Below are 16,066 nucleotides of genomic sequence, written 5' to 3'. Positions count from 1 at the left end.
ATTAAAAAATGCAGCCAAAACCTGTAAGACAGGTACCCCAAAAAAAAGTCATTGGGGTATAACTTATTAGGATACAAATTCAGGGCCTTTGTGGCATTTTGGGGACAGCTGACCTCCTCATAGCAAAGAATTTATAACCTAAGGTAATCTAGGTAAGCCAAATCAGTGCTATATTCAAGCATCAACGTCACCCATACCCAAACACTGCATCACTGAAGCGTGAGTGCCTGCCTCTGTAGAACTAACACTCAAAAAAGTTTCAACCTTGTTTCAGAATCGTAATAATATCAAAAAGCTGAGTGTTTGCTGGTAGGTTTATTGGCAGTTCCTGCTTCTCATTAGGATGGTGACTTTTCCTCACTGCCTCTGAGTTAAAGAAATAAAACATTTGTAGCTGGCAGTTTTCTGATTGTTATTTTGAATTGATTTGTAGTGAAATTGTGTCTCAGCATTGTTTTGCATAGCCTCTTCCAGTTCTGGCATTTTATCTGACCTAACCTTGCAATCACCCCTTATGAAGAGTGTGAAATTCCATTGTTTACTAATCTATTCTGCAATCTTCAGGTCTTGAATTTCCTGCTCATCTGAATGTTCTGAGATGAATAGGTAAAAGAAATGAATTTTAAATTATTAAATTTGCCCTGTATGTCTACTGTCCTTTCCTTTTTGAGGCTAAACTCATTGTCATGATAATCCAGTACTAAGATTATTTACTTCTATTGTTGACTCAGAAAGTCTTTTCCTCTCCCACACATATGTTTAATAGTTGCCTTGACCTTTAAAAGAGAGAGGGAGAAAAATCAGGCTAGGTGAAAATCTATGGCATAACTATCAAGAAAACCCATCATCAGGATAATGTAACACTGAATTTTTGCAGTTCTGATAACCAGCTGACATCAACATTTATTATTCAGCTTGCTGGACAAAGATACAAATCCACAAATGACACTTGTGTTGTATTTGGTCAGAAAATAACTGAATGCGCACAAGCACCTTGCATAAGTACCTGGGTTTTGGAAACCAGCTTATGTGACTCAGTTTAAAATTGCTCTCTCCATGTTCCCTTTCACACTGTTTCTTCATCTGCACAGGCTGTGGACTACCTCCTGGTGAAAGCAGACAAGGATGCAGACAGACTTGAGCACAGGTTTGTCATTGTTCTGCCTGTGCTCCAGACTAGCCTGACACAAGCTTGCTCCAAGAGGCAGAACATGGCAATGTCACAGGGAAAAAAAGTATGACTCATAAGCCTCGTGTTTAATGAGCTGCTTCAGTGCAGAACAGGAGTTAGAGCTGCTAAACCCTCCCTGTCTTATGCCCTGCAGGACTCACAGGTGCATCCTGTTAAAGGACAAGGACAAGAACCACCTCTAATGGTGCAACTGCAGCTGAAAGACTATTTCTGCCACTGGGGGCTGCTTCGGATCCCAGACCACACTGACCTACTGCCTTTAGCATGTGAGCTGAGGGAGGGCAAGAGGTCACCATTGCCCCAGCTGCTGCAGTATTTCTTGGAGGGTTTCTCTGTGTGAGCTGGTTCTGTGCTGCTGCTGTCCTGGAGCTGAAAGGAAAACTGTAAGGAGGAGCCTCAGCTGATCAGAAGCTGCAAACTGTACACAAAGATAGAGGAAAGCATGGGTCTCTCTGGGATCTGGAGTACAAATCTTGTATGGTTGTCTCATAAAGATTTCTGACTATACTCCAAAATCCCAGATTAGGCCAGCCAAAGCACACAAGTTCAAGCACAGCACAGCTTTAGTACAACTGTGGAGGTTTCCAGACCAGAGCCAGCTCCCATCTGGCTGGCTGAGAGCAGTTCAGAAGAGTTTGCAGCTGTATTCATATGGGTATACATGTGCTTTAGTTTTTTTAAAACTGGTTTAAAGGAGGAAAAACTACAGCACAAAACCGAAGTTAATATAACTTCCACACCCAAAACCAGGTACTACTGATGAATTTAGAAAACCTTCCCATGGCTTATTCTTTATCCTATAAAGAAAACGTAGCACCTCCATGTCCTTTTGAACTAATATTTTTTGACAAACCTATCACGTTTATATGAAAAATTTATTAGAGAAAATATTAAAGAAAGCTTAGGGTCTGCACCCTGTTCTAAGTAATCAATATCAGTATCTTATACAGGAAAGACAGGAAAATGTTCTCATTGACAGATGCCTGACAATAAAAAAAAAAAAAAAAGCATCTCTTTCTCCAGTTGAGAGCACTGCCTACATAATAATTCAGCAAACTTCAAGACTGAATCCCTGCCAGAACAAGCCCCAGGTCTATCAGAATTGATAAAAACACTCACACATTTATGACAATTTCATTCACATCCAATAACAAACAAAAGTTTTCTATGGAATTTTTCTCATCCTGGTGGCAGCTCAATAACTCTGCATAGCACTGATCACCAAGAAGTATCCCAAAGTACATTCACAAGGTGCACAGGGAATTCATATGCTTGTCATCATTAAGTAGCTGTCGTTACGGTGGAATGAGATAGTCACTATGCATGAAATATTAGGGATTTTTAAAGCTGGAAAAACATACCATGCATTTCTAGGACGGGAAACTTAACCAAAGAATGATCTCTGGACTTCCCTCTGTTCCAGTTTGCCATATCTACCCATATTGCATACAGAGACAGCAGCCTTCTGGAAGTGTTTTCATGATTCCTGCAGCGGCTGAGTCTCAAGAAAGCTTATAAGGAGTTGTGTGCTGACCTCCCACCAATACAGATCACTTCCAGTCACAGAGCTCTACGCAAGCTTAAAATCTCTTTTCTTATTACTGTCACTGATGGCAATGACTTTTCTCTGACCAATACCTATAAAAGAACCTGGATATCTGCCTTTACCTTTTAGTTCTGTTTATTCCCCTGTGCACAGGCCATCAGACGAGATACCACTAGGCTGGGATTCATCTGGCCATTTTTACCGTTATCTTGACGGCTGCCTGAAAACCAACTGACCTTCCACAGTCTCTGGGATGCAGGGCTACAGAAATGAGCACTCGGGCAAAGATGAGGCTGCAAGGGCAGCTGCTGTGCATGTGCTGGCAACTGATGCACACATAGGCTGCAGTGCTCATGTGTCCCGGACATGTTGTACACTGTGCACAAAGAGGATAATTTTCACCTCTGCAATAGCTGTGACTCATCCTGGATTTCTTAGAGCTATTTCTCTGGTGCAATAAATGTTTTCATGCATAGCAATCATTTCCTGATGGGACAGACTCTTTCAATCAGATAAGCAGCAATCTGCACACAAAGGCACCAAAGATGAGAATTTAAAGGAAATTTGTGCCTTGCTACCTCTGCTCACTAAATGCCTACAAAACTGCAGATGATCTGGCCCAAGCTCATTGCAGCCCCTCTCTGTGTAGTTCCTGGTGGGACTGTCCCTGTACCAGAGATTTCTTTAGCGTAATTGTCCCTGGGCTGAGACCCACTTAAAAAATGGTTCCACAGAGAAGATGAGGGAAGGTATGTGTCACAGTATATAGTCTGTAGTATTTCACAGGGCTTTGCCTTATGGGCTGGAGACAGAGAAGAAATTTAGCAAGATAATCACAGTGAACATTTTGTCTTCAAGAGATCATTACAGCTCTAGAAATATTTGGCATCTCAGAGACATCCGCTAAACTAAAAATGGGGAACAACACTAAAATCAAGCATTTTTCGATACCAAGGATGAACATAAAGTGCAATCATTACCCTAGTCTGTTCCAGGCTGTACAACTTTATTTTTAATTATTATTTGCCTTCAAAAGAGCACTTTTAAGTGCTGCTGAGATAAAAGCCCTGATGCTATAGGCAGGGGACAAATTCACAGTGAAAGGCTATCCCTGCCTAGTAATAGATTTCAAAGCTGTTAGGTACATGTTGTGGAAGGGCCTCTATTTCATGTCAAATATGATGACCTATCCTTCTGGATGCTTGTATTTTTATTCTGTCAGTCTATGTTCCCATCTACTCATGGAACCGGGGGGAAAAATATGGGTCATTCATTGTAAGGCAAGAATCAAACTGTGAATGTGATTCTCTCCTACTTCTCAAATACTTTGGCACATTAAAAATTCATAAACCTCTTTTTTTCCTCTTTTCATATCCCCACACATGACAAATTATGTACCTTTTATATTAAACCAGGGTGTTGTACTTCTGTTTTTTATGTTAGTGTATTTACTAAACTGACGGCTGTGGCACCCCTTGAAATGAGTTTATAGTCATTTGCTTACTTTGAAGGTATTCTAGAAGACTTCCATATCTCATCAGCTCAGTAATAATATAAATAGGGTCCTCCAACGTGCAGACAGCATAAAGCTGTATAAGTTTTGGATGTCTCAAGTTCTTCATTATTTGTGCTTCCCTCAGAAAGTCCTTTGGATCCATTGAACCTGAAACAACAGCATATAACAAAACATAAGCTGAGGTTATTAAAGGCCTTCCTACCAGCCTGGCAGTCTTAAGGGAACAACTGAGATTGTTTTCTGTCTTTCAAAGTGCATTAGCATCTCAAATCTTCACAGATGCCACAGAAAACAGACAGTGCCCCTCAAATAAACAGTTAATGAGTGAAGCATGCCAGTTGCACAAGGACAGAGAACATATTTGTTCCAGCTACCAGAAATATAAAGGCTTAAATTAACCATCCCCAGGCCTTTCCCAAACAGAAAAAAGTGAGGCTAGAATGTTAACTGATATAATTTAAGCAAACAATGATGTTACAACTGGTTAACAAAGTGACCCGAAACTGAGGTAAGTGTGCTTGGGTAGTGAACATAAAGTTTCTGACAGAAAAATAATGCTGCAATAAGAATCTGTTGCACTATGTTTTCAGCTTCAGCAATCAAAACCTGAGAGCACTGAAATCACTTTAGCATATGAAGAATAGTGTGCATTTTATATACATAAATACAATAACTATTTATAATTTTAATATATGTTTATAATGTTATATAGCATATTAATATAGCATATTAATAGTAATATAATAGCAACCTTATTAGAAATATGAATGTATGGACATATGCAACAGCAATTTTACACTCTCTTAAATGCAGAATTATCTTAACAACTAATGATCTAAACTTTTTAAGTGTTACATAAGGTCGTAATATCTCTAGTTCTATTCCTATACACAGTAAGCCAATGCATAAACCATGTCAAAAAAACCATGAAATGAAACATACAGAAATGGCACAGGGAGCTAAAGTCAGTGGCACATTTAGGATTACAGCTCATATGTCCTGAGTAGGGGATTGATTAGAAAAAACATGCACAAATAAATAAACAAAGCTTTCTAACTGGAATGATACAGTAGTGATCAGATATTCTCAAATGTTTGAGGAAGATGGTAAACAACATCAACTTCACAATACTTGTATAAACAAATGTGAAATTATTCAACTACTCAAATGCTTCCTTTCTCCCAAATCAAATTAGTTTTATTAAGAAAAGATCACAGTGACAGTTGGGGGGGGGGGGGGGGGGGGGGAAGGCAGGGAGTCTAATCTGCTCTATTCCATGTTTAAAAACAAACTTTTCCTAGTGTAAGCAGGCTGAGTCATTTGAGAAGCCAAGGCTACATGATTTTTAGCATTAGGTAACAAAAAAGTTTCATTTGGGAGTTGGCTCTGTTCCAAACATGGATGTTTAAATGAAGTTAAATGCTAGGAGGATGCTAAATGGCTCAGCAATAAAACTCCACCAGAAAATCTGTTCCACAGAACTGTCAAATGAGCCTGGGCCACCTTCACCCAACACCTACCCTGAATGCCACCTCCTGAAAAGTGCTCCAACTTCTTCCAAAACATAGCAATAATGTGTGATTTCATATCCTTGCATCAGTGTGAGAGGAATGACTCAGAAATGCTTCTGACACAGACTTTATGAAAAAAGAGCCATTTGACATTGCAACTTGTGAGAGCAAGGATTATTGCAAGGGCCAGGTGCTCCACTCTGTGTCCTGATACTTCCTTGGCAATCCCATGGGGTCCAATTTCATGATACCTTATATAATGCTATTAGGAGGGATGGTGAAAGTTAATAGATTTCCATGCCATCAATAAATGGATAGCAACCAATAATACATCTCCTCAACAGGTACAGGCTATACCCATTTCCTTTTGCAACTGTCAGAGGAAAGTGGGGGTCTGCCTGAAAAGTTAATGACTTACACTTGGTCTGGATAAAGCAGAGATTATGACAGGTAGAAAAAAAAAAAATATCTGTAAGGACAATCCTATGTATTTTTCCTATTTAGAGCAGCATAATCTTCCTTTACAGCTTTATTTGAACTTTCCACCAATCCTAAATTAAAAAAAAAAAAAAAAAAAAAAAAGCAAGCCTAGGGTTGTCTTTAAAGGGTTTGGACTCAATTTGGTACTGATTTAATATTTTGGTTCATTTGCTTACTCTTCAAGATACATGCATGTGTCATGGAAATCATCCGAAAGGTTACAGAGAAGCTGCATGGTGTGAAGTATTCTGCCTCCACAGGTAAATGCATAAGCATGACTAGTGATTTAGCATGGGTGCCAAAATTTTACAGGTTTATCCTAAAAAGGATAAAGTATTTACTAACTTGAGGCCTACTAAATCAACTACCCTTTATGGAACATCATACAGGATTTCTTCATACCATAGAAAATGACAGTCTGATTTGTTCCCGTCATCAAAATTTGCCTACAAGGAATCTCTCAGTTTAATCATGCTATAAACTTCTTCCAACAAACTGAAACCAAGCAACATGTGTTTCACATATGACAACTTCCAATAAATTGATCAGGAGGGAAGTATTCTATTAACTGAATAGCAGCAAATCCTTCTTTATGCTGTAGAAGCAATTAATAATAATAAAGATAAGAAATCAGTAACAAAGATTGATAAGAATTATTTTCTGCATATTTTGAAGAGCATATGTAACCTTCAGTTTTACTTATATCTTTAAATAGCACAAGTAGCAGATAATGCCCAAAGCCTCCCAGAGCCCTGTAGCTCTTATACTGTAGCTAGTAAGTGGATTGGATGCTAACTGAAAGTGTCTTTACCAGTGTTTTGTCTAAGATTAGGTTTTAGCAACTAACTAAGCAAAGTAAAAACTGCCTCTAAAACCAAGCAAATATGCTTGATACAAATTAGTTAGATAAAGCCTGTCACAATAGTGGGAAAGAAGTTACAATACAATTTTTGAGGACGTTTATGTAAGTAAAATACATAAAATACATGCCACATGGAGTTTCAAATAACTTTTTCTAGTTTGCGGTTGATTAACATGTGTTTTTAATGAAATATATGTTTTCAGCTGTAAATGGTAAGCACAATATGAAGAGCAGATTACTGTAAGTAGAAACCACTTGACCAAAAAACTAGTTAACAGAAACATTTACTGAAACAAGTATCCCTTGTGTAAGACACCAATTTGGGAGTAGATTGATCAGTACATGAAGAAAATAGTTTTAATAATTTGCTTTTTGAATTAAGAATGTCTTTGTAAATGTCAAAGTTCTTCAGAACAAAGTGTTGGAATATGTTTCTTTGATGTCTTCTATGATGTGCTACTTTGCCAGCAACCACCTCTAATTTAAGACTACTTAAAGCAGATATATCAGTTCTGATCATTTTCTTTCTGAAAATATTTTGTTCTGGAATTGAGGAAACTTCACTTTATAAGATGAACACTGATAATTTGGAAATGAGTTAGAGAGAAAGGTCAGTTATTTTCCATATTCCATTGGCCTAAATGTAAGTGGTCCTTAAATATTTGATAAGATCCACCCATGACCCTTTGCAACTTTCAATAAACCTTCCCAAATAACTACAAAGTAACCTTGTACTTCAAAGCCACCTTGTCTTCTGAATAAGTTTATACAAAATGAAATTGTGTGCAAAGTACATTAAGCATATACTGTGATCTTCTGAATAAGTTTATGCATAATAAAGAAATAATATTAAAAGCATCATGTTGTTGGTAACACAAAAGAACGAGTGCAAGCTATTCACATTAACAGGAGAATGCGATAGGTATCTGACAATCCTCAAGTAGCTTTCTCACCATACAGAAGTGAACTGAGAAGTTAGTTTAGGGTTATGTGCTGAACTAAATGAAATAAAAGAATTTCTTTGTTAAGAGAAATTGGCAGATTCTCCTGAGGGCAAAGATTTTTATGTGGTGTATGCACTAAAGACATGACATATTGAAGAACTGAAAATATTATTAAAACCTCCACTGACAGTACCAAACCAGTAACTATTTTGACAAAGCCTCCTGAAAAAAAACTGTGCTTGGGCAGCTTCCATGCAAAGAGAGAAGCTTGGGAGTTGTCTTACAATATGATACTGACAAATGCATCCGTCAACTTGAACAGGCATAAGGAATTTTCTCAGATACGATTAATTGGTAATGATAGATGTCTGCTTTTCATGCTGACAGCTGAAGAAGCCAGCTTGCCCAGACAATAGGTTCCAGAGAATCCATCACACTCAGCATAGGACAAAGTGCAAATCTCTCCTGCAATGATTTCCACTTAAATAAAAAAAAAAAACCAAACAATATATCAGTGAGAAAATAAAAACAAAAATGTGAAATGACGTGGTCAGGGACCTACAGCAAGACAGTGCTGTGCAGAGCCAAGAACAGAAACAGCAGTTGCTGGCTTCTACACCATTTTCCTGTCTGCTGATCCCTACACAGAGGTGGATAACTGTGGGTCAACAACTCACAAGTCAGAGATGCTCCTTAAGGCAAAGATGTTCTTTGTTTTTTCATTCACACACCCATCACTATGTTTTTGGCTGGTAAAATGTCACAGATGTCTCCAAAGCATAGTCAATCACCAATGAATAAATAAGACAATTATCTGAATGAAGGCATCACATTACTACTGCTTTTTGCTTATACTCACAGTGATCAACAGATTGTAATAAGGATAGGAGAGGTAATGGGCAAAACATGGACTGAGTAATGTTAGAGACAAAAAGAGGAATGATCGTGGGGAAATTTGGTGGTTGTAATTGTGATGAAGGGACGATGGGTGGATTGTGTGTAAATTGTCCACTTTGGTGGTGTGATGATGTTATTTAGATTTTGTTGTGGGGAATTCTTTCTGTTGATGTGAGTGAAGTTTGTGAAGTTTGTGTGATAAAAATGGATTTTAATGAGAATTCTTAAACATGTGGCTCACAGAGGTGAGAGGTGGAACATATTGGGTTTGTACAGCAACATTTTGGTAGCAGGGGGGCTGCAGGGGTGGCTGCTGTGAGAAGCTGCTGGAAGCTTCCCCTATGTCTGATAGAGCCAATGCCAGCTGGCTCTGAGACAAGACCCACCACTGGCCAAAGCCGAGCCCATGAGCAACAGCAGTAGCGCCTATGGGATAATGTATTTAAGAAGGCGGGGGGGAAACCCTCAGCAAGAGAAACTGCAGCCAGAGAGAGGAGTGAGAACATGTGAGAGCAACCACTCTGCAGACACCCAGGTCAGTGCAGAAGGAGGCAGGAGGTGCCCCAGGCACTGCAGCAGAGATGCCCCTGCAGCCCCTGGTGAAGCCCATGGTGAGGCAGGCTGTGCCCCTCAGCCCATGGAGGGTAACGCTGGAGCAGGTACCCACCTGCAGCCTGTGGAGGACCCCACGCCAGAGCAGGTGGATGCCCCAAGGAGGCTGTGACCCCGTGGGAAGCCCAAACTGGATCAGGCTACTGGCAGAACCTGTGGAAAGGGGAACCCACACTGGAGCAGGTTTGCTGGCAGGGCTTGTGACCCTGTGGGGGACCCACGCTGGAGCAGTCTGTGAAGACCTGCAGCCCATGGGAAGGACTAACATTGGAGAAGATCATGGAGGACTGTCTCCCATGGGAGGGACCCCACACTGGAGCAGGGGAAGAGTGTGAGGAGCCTTTCCCCTGAGGAGGAAGAAGCAGCAGCAACGTGTGATGAACTGACCACAAGCCCCATTCCCCTGTGCCACTGGCAGGAAGGAGGTAGAGAAAATCAGGAGAGACGTTAAGCATGGAAAGAAGGGAGGGGTGGGGGTGAAGGTGTTTTTAAGCTTTGGCTTTATTTATCATTATCTTACTCTGATCTGGCTGGTAATAAACTTAATTTCCCCAAGTTGAGTCTGTTTTGCCTGTCATGGTAATTGATGACTGATCTCCTCCTGTCCTTATCTTCACCCACAAGCCTTTTGTTGTATTTCCTATCCCCTGTCCATCTGGAGGGGGGGGGGGAGCGTGGGGGTGATGGTGAAGGGAGATGATGGTAGTGATAGAGCAGCTTTGGTGGGCACCTGGAATCCAGCCAGGGTCAACCCAATACATCAAAAGACTAGTTTAATTAAGAGTCTTGTGGCTCTTCCTTCAAGATTAATAGAAATCTTGTATAAATACAAAGATCACAGACTAGTCATTCTGACATGTTGAAGGTCTTCATAATCCACCACTGGCTCTGAAAAAAGCCTCTGAAGAGTCAGGGGGGGAAAAATGGTTCTGGATCAATAGATTTCATCTTCTGATGTTTTTGATAGTGAAGTATTTAACATTCTGTTTAGAGATGGACAACAAACTTCTAGCAGAAACAGGAATTCATTGAAAAAGGATGGTTCATTAAATCTGAGAACATCTCTGGTTGAGCCCCTTTTCCTGCAAAATCTCCCTTACAGTCCATAAGGCCTGTGTGTGGAGCCCTGTTGTCCATAGACAGAGGACTGCAAACCCCAAACTCTGAAGCTGGTTAAACTAGATACTCTATAACCATAAAGGCAGGAGATGAAGCCTAGGAACCTCAGTCCTTCCACAGTTCTTGGTCAGACAGTTCCCAGGCTTACCAGTTTAAGATCTCATAGGCTCCACCAGATCAGCATTTTCCTCAGTTTTGTTACTGTTGTAAGTTCTGTGGAATTAGAGAACACTGCTGGTAGCTGAATTCACCTCTTCCAACTGTAGACAATTATCCAGGCACCTAGATATGAGGTAGTTGTCCAGACTTCACAACCAATGGACAGAAACATGCTTTAATAGCTTGTTATTCTCTCATTATAATGTACATTTTTAATCTATAGTATCTGACATGTAGGTGTTTATTTCTTCCCAATAATTATTAAAAAAGCCTGATGTATCTAAAATGTTAGATGCCTAAAACCAGGAAAAATGTAGCTAGTATGCTGTGCATCAATGTTTCTGAAAGAAAGACTTGTGAAATTTCCAGTTTGTGTGCAATATTTGAGAAATTGACTCTTGCTCCAAATTGGAATGGAAACAGATTTCTCAATACCTTAATTACTCACAAGTGGGGAATCGCACATTTGCAGCAAGTGAGAACTGGTTCTAGGAAAAATCCATCACTGCTATCTCACCAGAATTCTGGGAGTTTAATTTTTCCTACAGGTTGGAAGGTCATCTACCTAAACACAACCATTTTAAACCTTTTATCAGCAACAGCTAGAAATTGGTGTCAGTCCAGAAAAAGTATTTGAGAAATGAGAATACCATATAACAAGAAACTATATTTAGCCCTTCTAAAGACAATTGAAAATTGGTTTAACCCTGTCTGTATGTAATTCCAGAGTGGAAATAAAAAATACTGCATATGAGGAGGCTTCTATTTCATCACAAGAACACATAACAAGAGTTACAGAGAAGACAACAGGTAAATCCAGATGAGAAATTAGGCCACATTCTTACAGGTATAGGATATACCATTAATACAAACTGTCAAAGACAGCAGAGGCCATTTCTCTCTGTGCCTCCATCTCAGGACTAGAAGAATTCTAGTTACCTAGTCAAGAACAAGCTGTGTTTTGATTAAATATTAATATCTCGGAAGAGGGGTGAAATGTAATGGCATATAACAACAGCAAAGTATTCACACTACACACGATCTAGGACAGAGAAAAACTCCAACCAGCAGAAATTCCTTCTGGTCTTCAGGCCTATAAATCTACGACATACTGATTGCATTATGCTCTTCTATATTTTTTACTACATGATTACCTTACTTGCTTAACCTGCTGTTGCTTGGTAATGTGAGCATGGTTCCATGTCACAAAATTCTCTAGTGGTAAAGCCATTTTAACAGAACCCTACATTTGTCAGATCACTTTCAGCTTATCACACTATTCTCTTGTTCTGATTGCTTTCTTTTCCAGTGGGTCTATACTGTACAGCAGCTTAGCAAAAAGGCTTTGATTTAAAACATGTCCCCTTCTCCCTCAGTGTAAAGACAACTGATTTAGATCTTTGAGCCAAGCAATACAAGAGGATTGTTTTACAGTGTGTTACACTGGGAGCCTGAAATGATGTCTATGTGAATATTAGAAGCTTCAATCATCAACATGATGTATTTCTTGATTACTCATGAAGTACTGTGTTTTCCATTCACTTATCTTCATATTATGATGAATGAAATTATCAGACCTAGCCTTTGCTGTAATTTTATTAGTACGAAGCTAAGCATTTATTACTCAGACTAGGGTGAGGGTACTGGGGTTTTCCTTTAATTATTGAAAAGTTATTCCTCATGGGTAACGATGAGAACAAGCTATGGAAAACCGGTGTTAACTGATTACAGTAAAGCATGCCAAATGGTGAAAAACATTGTATAGAAGAAGATAATTCCCTAGAGAAGTGTACTACAAGGTTAAATGCTTCCATTTGAGATTGTTTGAACCATTTTTGTAGAACGAGATAGTTCGCAAAGTACAGTGATAAGAAATTCAGTATTACCTATATAATTTATCAAGATGACTTGGAGCATCAAAGTCTTCATTCTGAGCATCATTAAGTGCAATGCACAACTTCCTTATCACAGTATTAGATCACAAACTCTCTGCTATCCAAGCATCACATCCAGGTGGGGCTTGTGTCTGCCCTGACTCAATATAACTCCCTGTGAAATCAATGAGACTACTACTGTTGACTAGAGTGAAAAAAAAACAGAGATGGAAAAAGTATTGATTAATCAAGCCCTTTTTCCCAGCCGAACTATGATACCACAAAAAGTATCACAGTTGAAGGGGCTTCTTCCACTACACTGTGCCAGTCTGTACATAAAAATGAGTCTGCAGTGAATATTATGTTTATTCCAGTGTAAAAAGTAATTTTTAGCTAGCAAACCTATTGAAGTTTACGTGACCATTTTTTCCTTGTTTTATAGTCTTCTGTGTGTGCATTCTTAGGCTATCCTATTATTATAGAAACATTAAAAAAAAACCCTCTTCCTGCTTATGTCACTCTAAAATTATTGTGTTTTCTGCAAGCTTTATCAGCAAGACATCGAAAGGATACTGAATTGAACAACAGTCAAAGAATGGATCTCCATAGATCAGTTTGGCCTTGAACACATTCAAATGTTTCAGATGAAAAATGAACTAACTCTTCCTTCTCTTCAGGTGGAGTATTAGTAGCAGTCATTCAGGGGATCAGCATCAAAAAAAAAAGGAAAAAAAACGAAGGCAAATTGCAGCTGGAACTTGCCACTAGAGTTTCACATATTTCGCGGTAGTCTTGTCATTCTGATTCAATCCATTATTAACACAGAAGTTTGTTTCACAGAGAAAAGTATTATGTACTGTCCCCATTATATAGAAGAAAAAGCTGAACTAGTGTTTTGAATTTAATTATTAAGAGGAGATGAAATATGATTAAGATAGCTTCCTATTTTTGTATATGCAATACCAGATAAATGTCAGCTGCACTTCCCTGCTAAAGGAAGTTGAAATGTATGCATTGCCATTTGTTCAAAATCTAATTCTAAAAGAAAACTTAATATCACAAAAAAAAATTGAGATATCTTAGTCTTGTTCTTTATTCCAGCTTCATTTATTTCCTTCTTTAAATATCATTTAAGAAATTTCACACTTTACTAAGGACCCTTCAGTCTTCTGCAATAAAACAGACTTTTCCAGATGTTGCATTAAATCATTAAAGGAAAGTAAACTCAGATGGACAAATTAGGTTCTTGTCTCATGGAGAAGAAAGGGAAGCATCATGTTTGATTGTTTAAACAGAAGTCTAGAATGTCAGAAATATGAAGCAAATCCCTCTCTTTACACATCCAGACTTGTTCTTTCTTTAGCACCACACTAAGAAAAAATATGGTTACCACAGCTCAGTGAAGGTCTTCTGAAAACAATGGGACATCTAAAACATCTGAGATACACAAAGAATCTGGCTGAGCTGTTTAACCTAAAGAAAGGAAGACCAAAGAGGAACTTGATAGTTTTTTTAGTATGTGCAACGCTGCTGTAAAGAGGAAGAAAACAATTAGGTACTCTTTAGTCATTGTGTATAAGACAAGAGGTAATGGGCCTGTACTGCAAAATGAAAGACTCAGGTCAGACACAAGGAGAAAAAGACTGGTATCAGACTTGTGGTTTCAGAAATCAATAAAAATAGGCATATGGATCCCTGGAACAAAAGGCACAGGCTTAGTGAATACCATCTTAGGAAAGGGAAATAGACAAAGACATTTCAAGACAGTTTCTGTGTTTACTGGGTCACTACGGAGATGGATCAGTTCTCTGAAAAAAAGTATGCTGTCTTTCACATGAATCATAGAAGGACTTTAGTATGAGCAGTTTCTCTAATTTCAGTTAAGTAGAGAAAAAAAAAAAGGTGCTTATTTTCATTCAATTTGCAAGCCCCAAACCAAACAATATCCTGACACAAGATAGCCCTAAAACACATGCTTAAATTCCTCCCTGTTCAGGAGACCATTCAAGCAGAGCTCAAGCATGTTTTTGTTATTCTGAATCAAAGATCTGAACCTGTTATGCTTGCTGAAACATGATCGTTAATGGCCAACACAAGCTTTTTCAATTAACCACAATTTATTATATTGTTATGTCTTTTTTTAAAAAAATGTGTATCATCCAAACTACTTTATCTATGTGGTTCTTGCCATCTGCTGGCAGATATTTTATGTTGTCAATTTAAGGTTAATGAAAAATAATTAAGAAAAAGGTTAAAAGCTATATTATTATATGTGTATCAAAAACTTTGAGAAATTTTATTCAATCAAATTAAGATTAAAGCACTTCTTAAATACAAACTTAACATAGTACCTATTCTATATATTACCTAAGGAATCACTATAATATAGCATCTAATCACTAGAAGAAATTCTACAGATGACAAACCAGTAGTAAATCAATTACTTCACCTACAGATGAAATGTAGTCATTCGGTTCCATACAAGCAACATTGTACAAAAGAGATGGCCTTGCTGGGATAGCATTTTTATGTAATATAGATGTTGCATAAGAAAGAATTCAGCTCATATGGAAACAGAAAATTGTATAAATTTGTAATTCAAAATACCAATGAGCACCTGGACCTTGAGGTTTACTAATCTTCATGTTTAAGTGCATGGATTTTAAGACTGATTGCATATATGGATAGGGTCTCTTTTCAGTAGCATTTAAAAAATAAATGAGCACCCTTGCTAACATTTCACATTATTAGCATTTAAGACTAATTCACATACCTGGTTTTAATGTTTTGATTGCCACAGGAGTGGTATTGTTCCACCGTCCTTCCCATACCTCACCAAATTGACCAGATCCTAATTTTTTCAACAACTTCAGAGACTGCCGGTCTATCTCCCACTGATCAACAGTTTTATATGACAAATCAAAAGTAGTAGGAATTTGTACCTGGTAAAAATAGAAATAATACAGTAATTGAGACATAATATTTTTCAACAGCATATGTAAGTCATTATTAACTATGTCATGTTTAGTCACACCCGATATAAATGTTTCCTTAGAGTACCCACACATGATAAAGTGATCTGAAAACATAAAATACAGCCCACATCTGGGTACTTTTCTTAGAAATAAGAAATACTCTAATGAAAATATCCTGCCATTAAAAGTAAAAACTAGAAATCATCCCTCTAGTAAGCCTTTTGAATAGTGGTGTATTGCTTGCCTGAACCTTGTGGGTTTGTCTCAGTAATTACTTATGGACAGCTAGAATTATGAAGTTGGAGATTTCATCTCCATATACATTTATAAAAAGGTATCCATAAATCATGATTTGGCATATTTTCTGCTCCAGCCACAT

General features: G+C 38.3%; 1 protein-coding gene across 1 annotated transcript in view; it reads right to left on the bottom strand.

Annotated features, from left to right (window-relative positions):
• Window positions 1-16,066, bottom strand: part of FRK (fyn related Src family tyrosine kinase) — a 54,695-nt gene that overhangs the window by 6,470 nt on the left and 32,159 nt on the right. The window contains exons 4-5 of the mRNA XM_056344087.1: window positions 15,486-15,654; window positions 4,243-4,401 (exon numbers count right to left, since the gene is read on the bottom strand). Coding sequence (XP_056200062.1) covers window positions 4,243-4,401; window positions 15,486-15,654 — 328 coding nt within the window. The remainder of the gene's footprint in view (window positions 1-4,242; window positions 4,402-15,485; window positions 15,655-16,066) is intronic.

This window comes from Falco biarmicus, chromosome 6 (assembly GCF_023638135.1).
Source record: "Falco biarmicus isolate bFalBia1 chromosome 6, bFalBia1.pri, whole genome shotgun sequence".
In the NCBI taxonomy this organism is placed as follows: Eukaryota; Metazoa; Chordata; class Aves; order Falconiformes; family Falconidae; genus Falco; species Falco biarmicus.
This window is presented reverse-complemented; position numbering and strand designations above follow the sequence as displayed.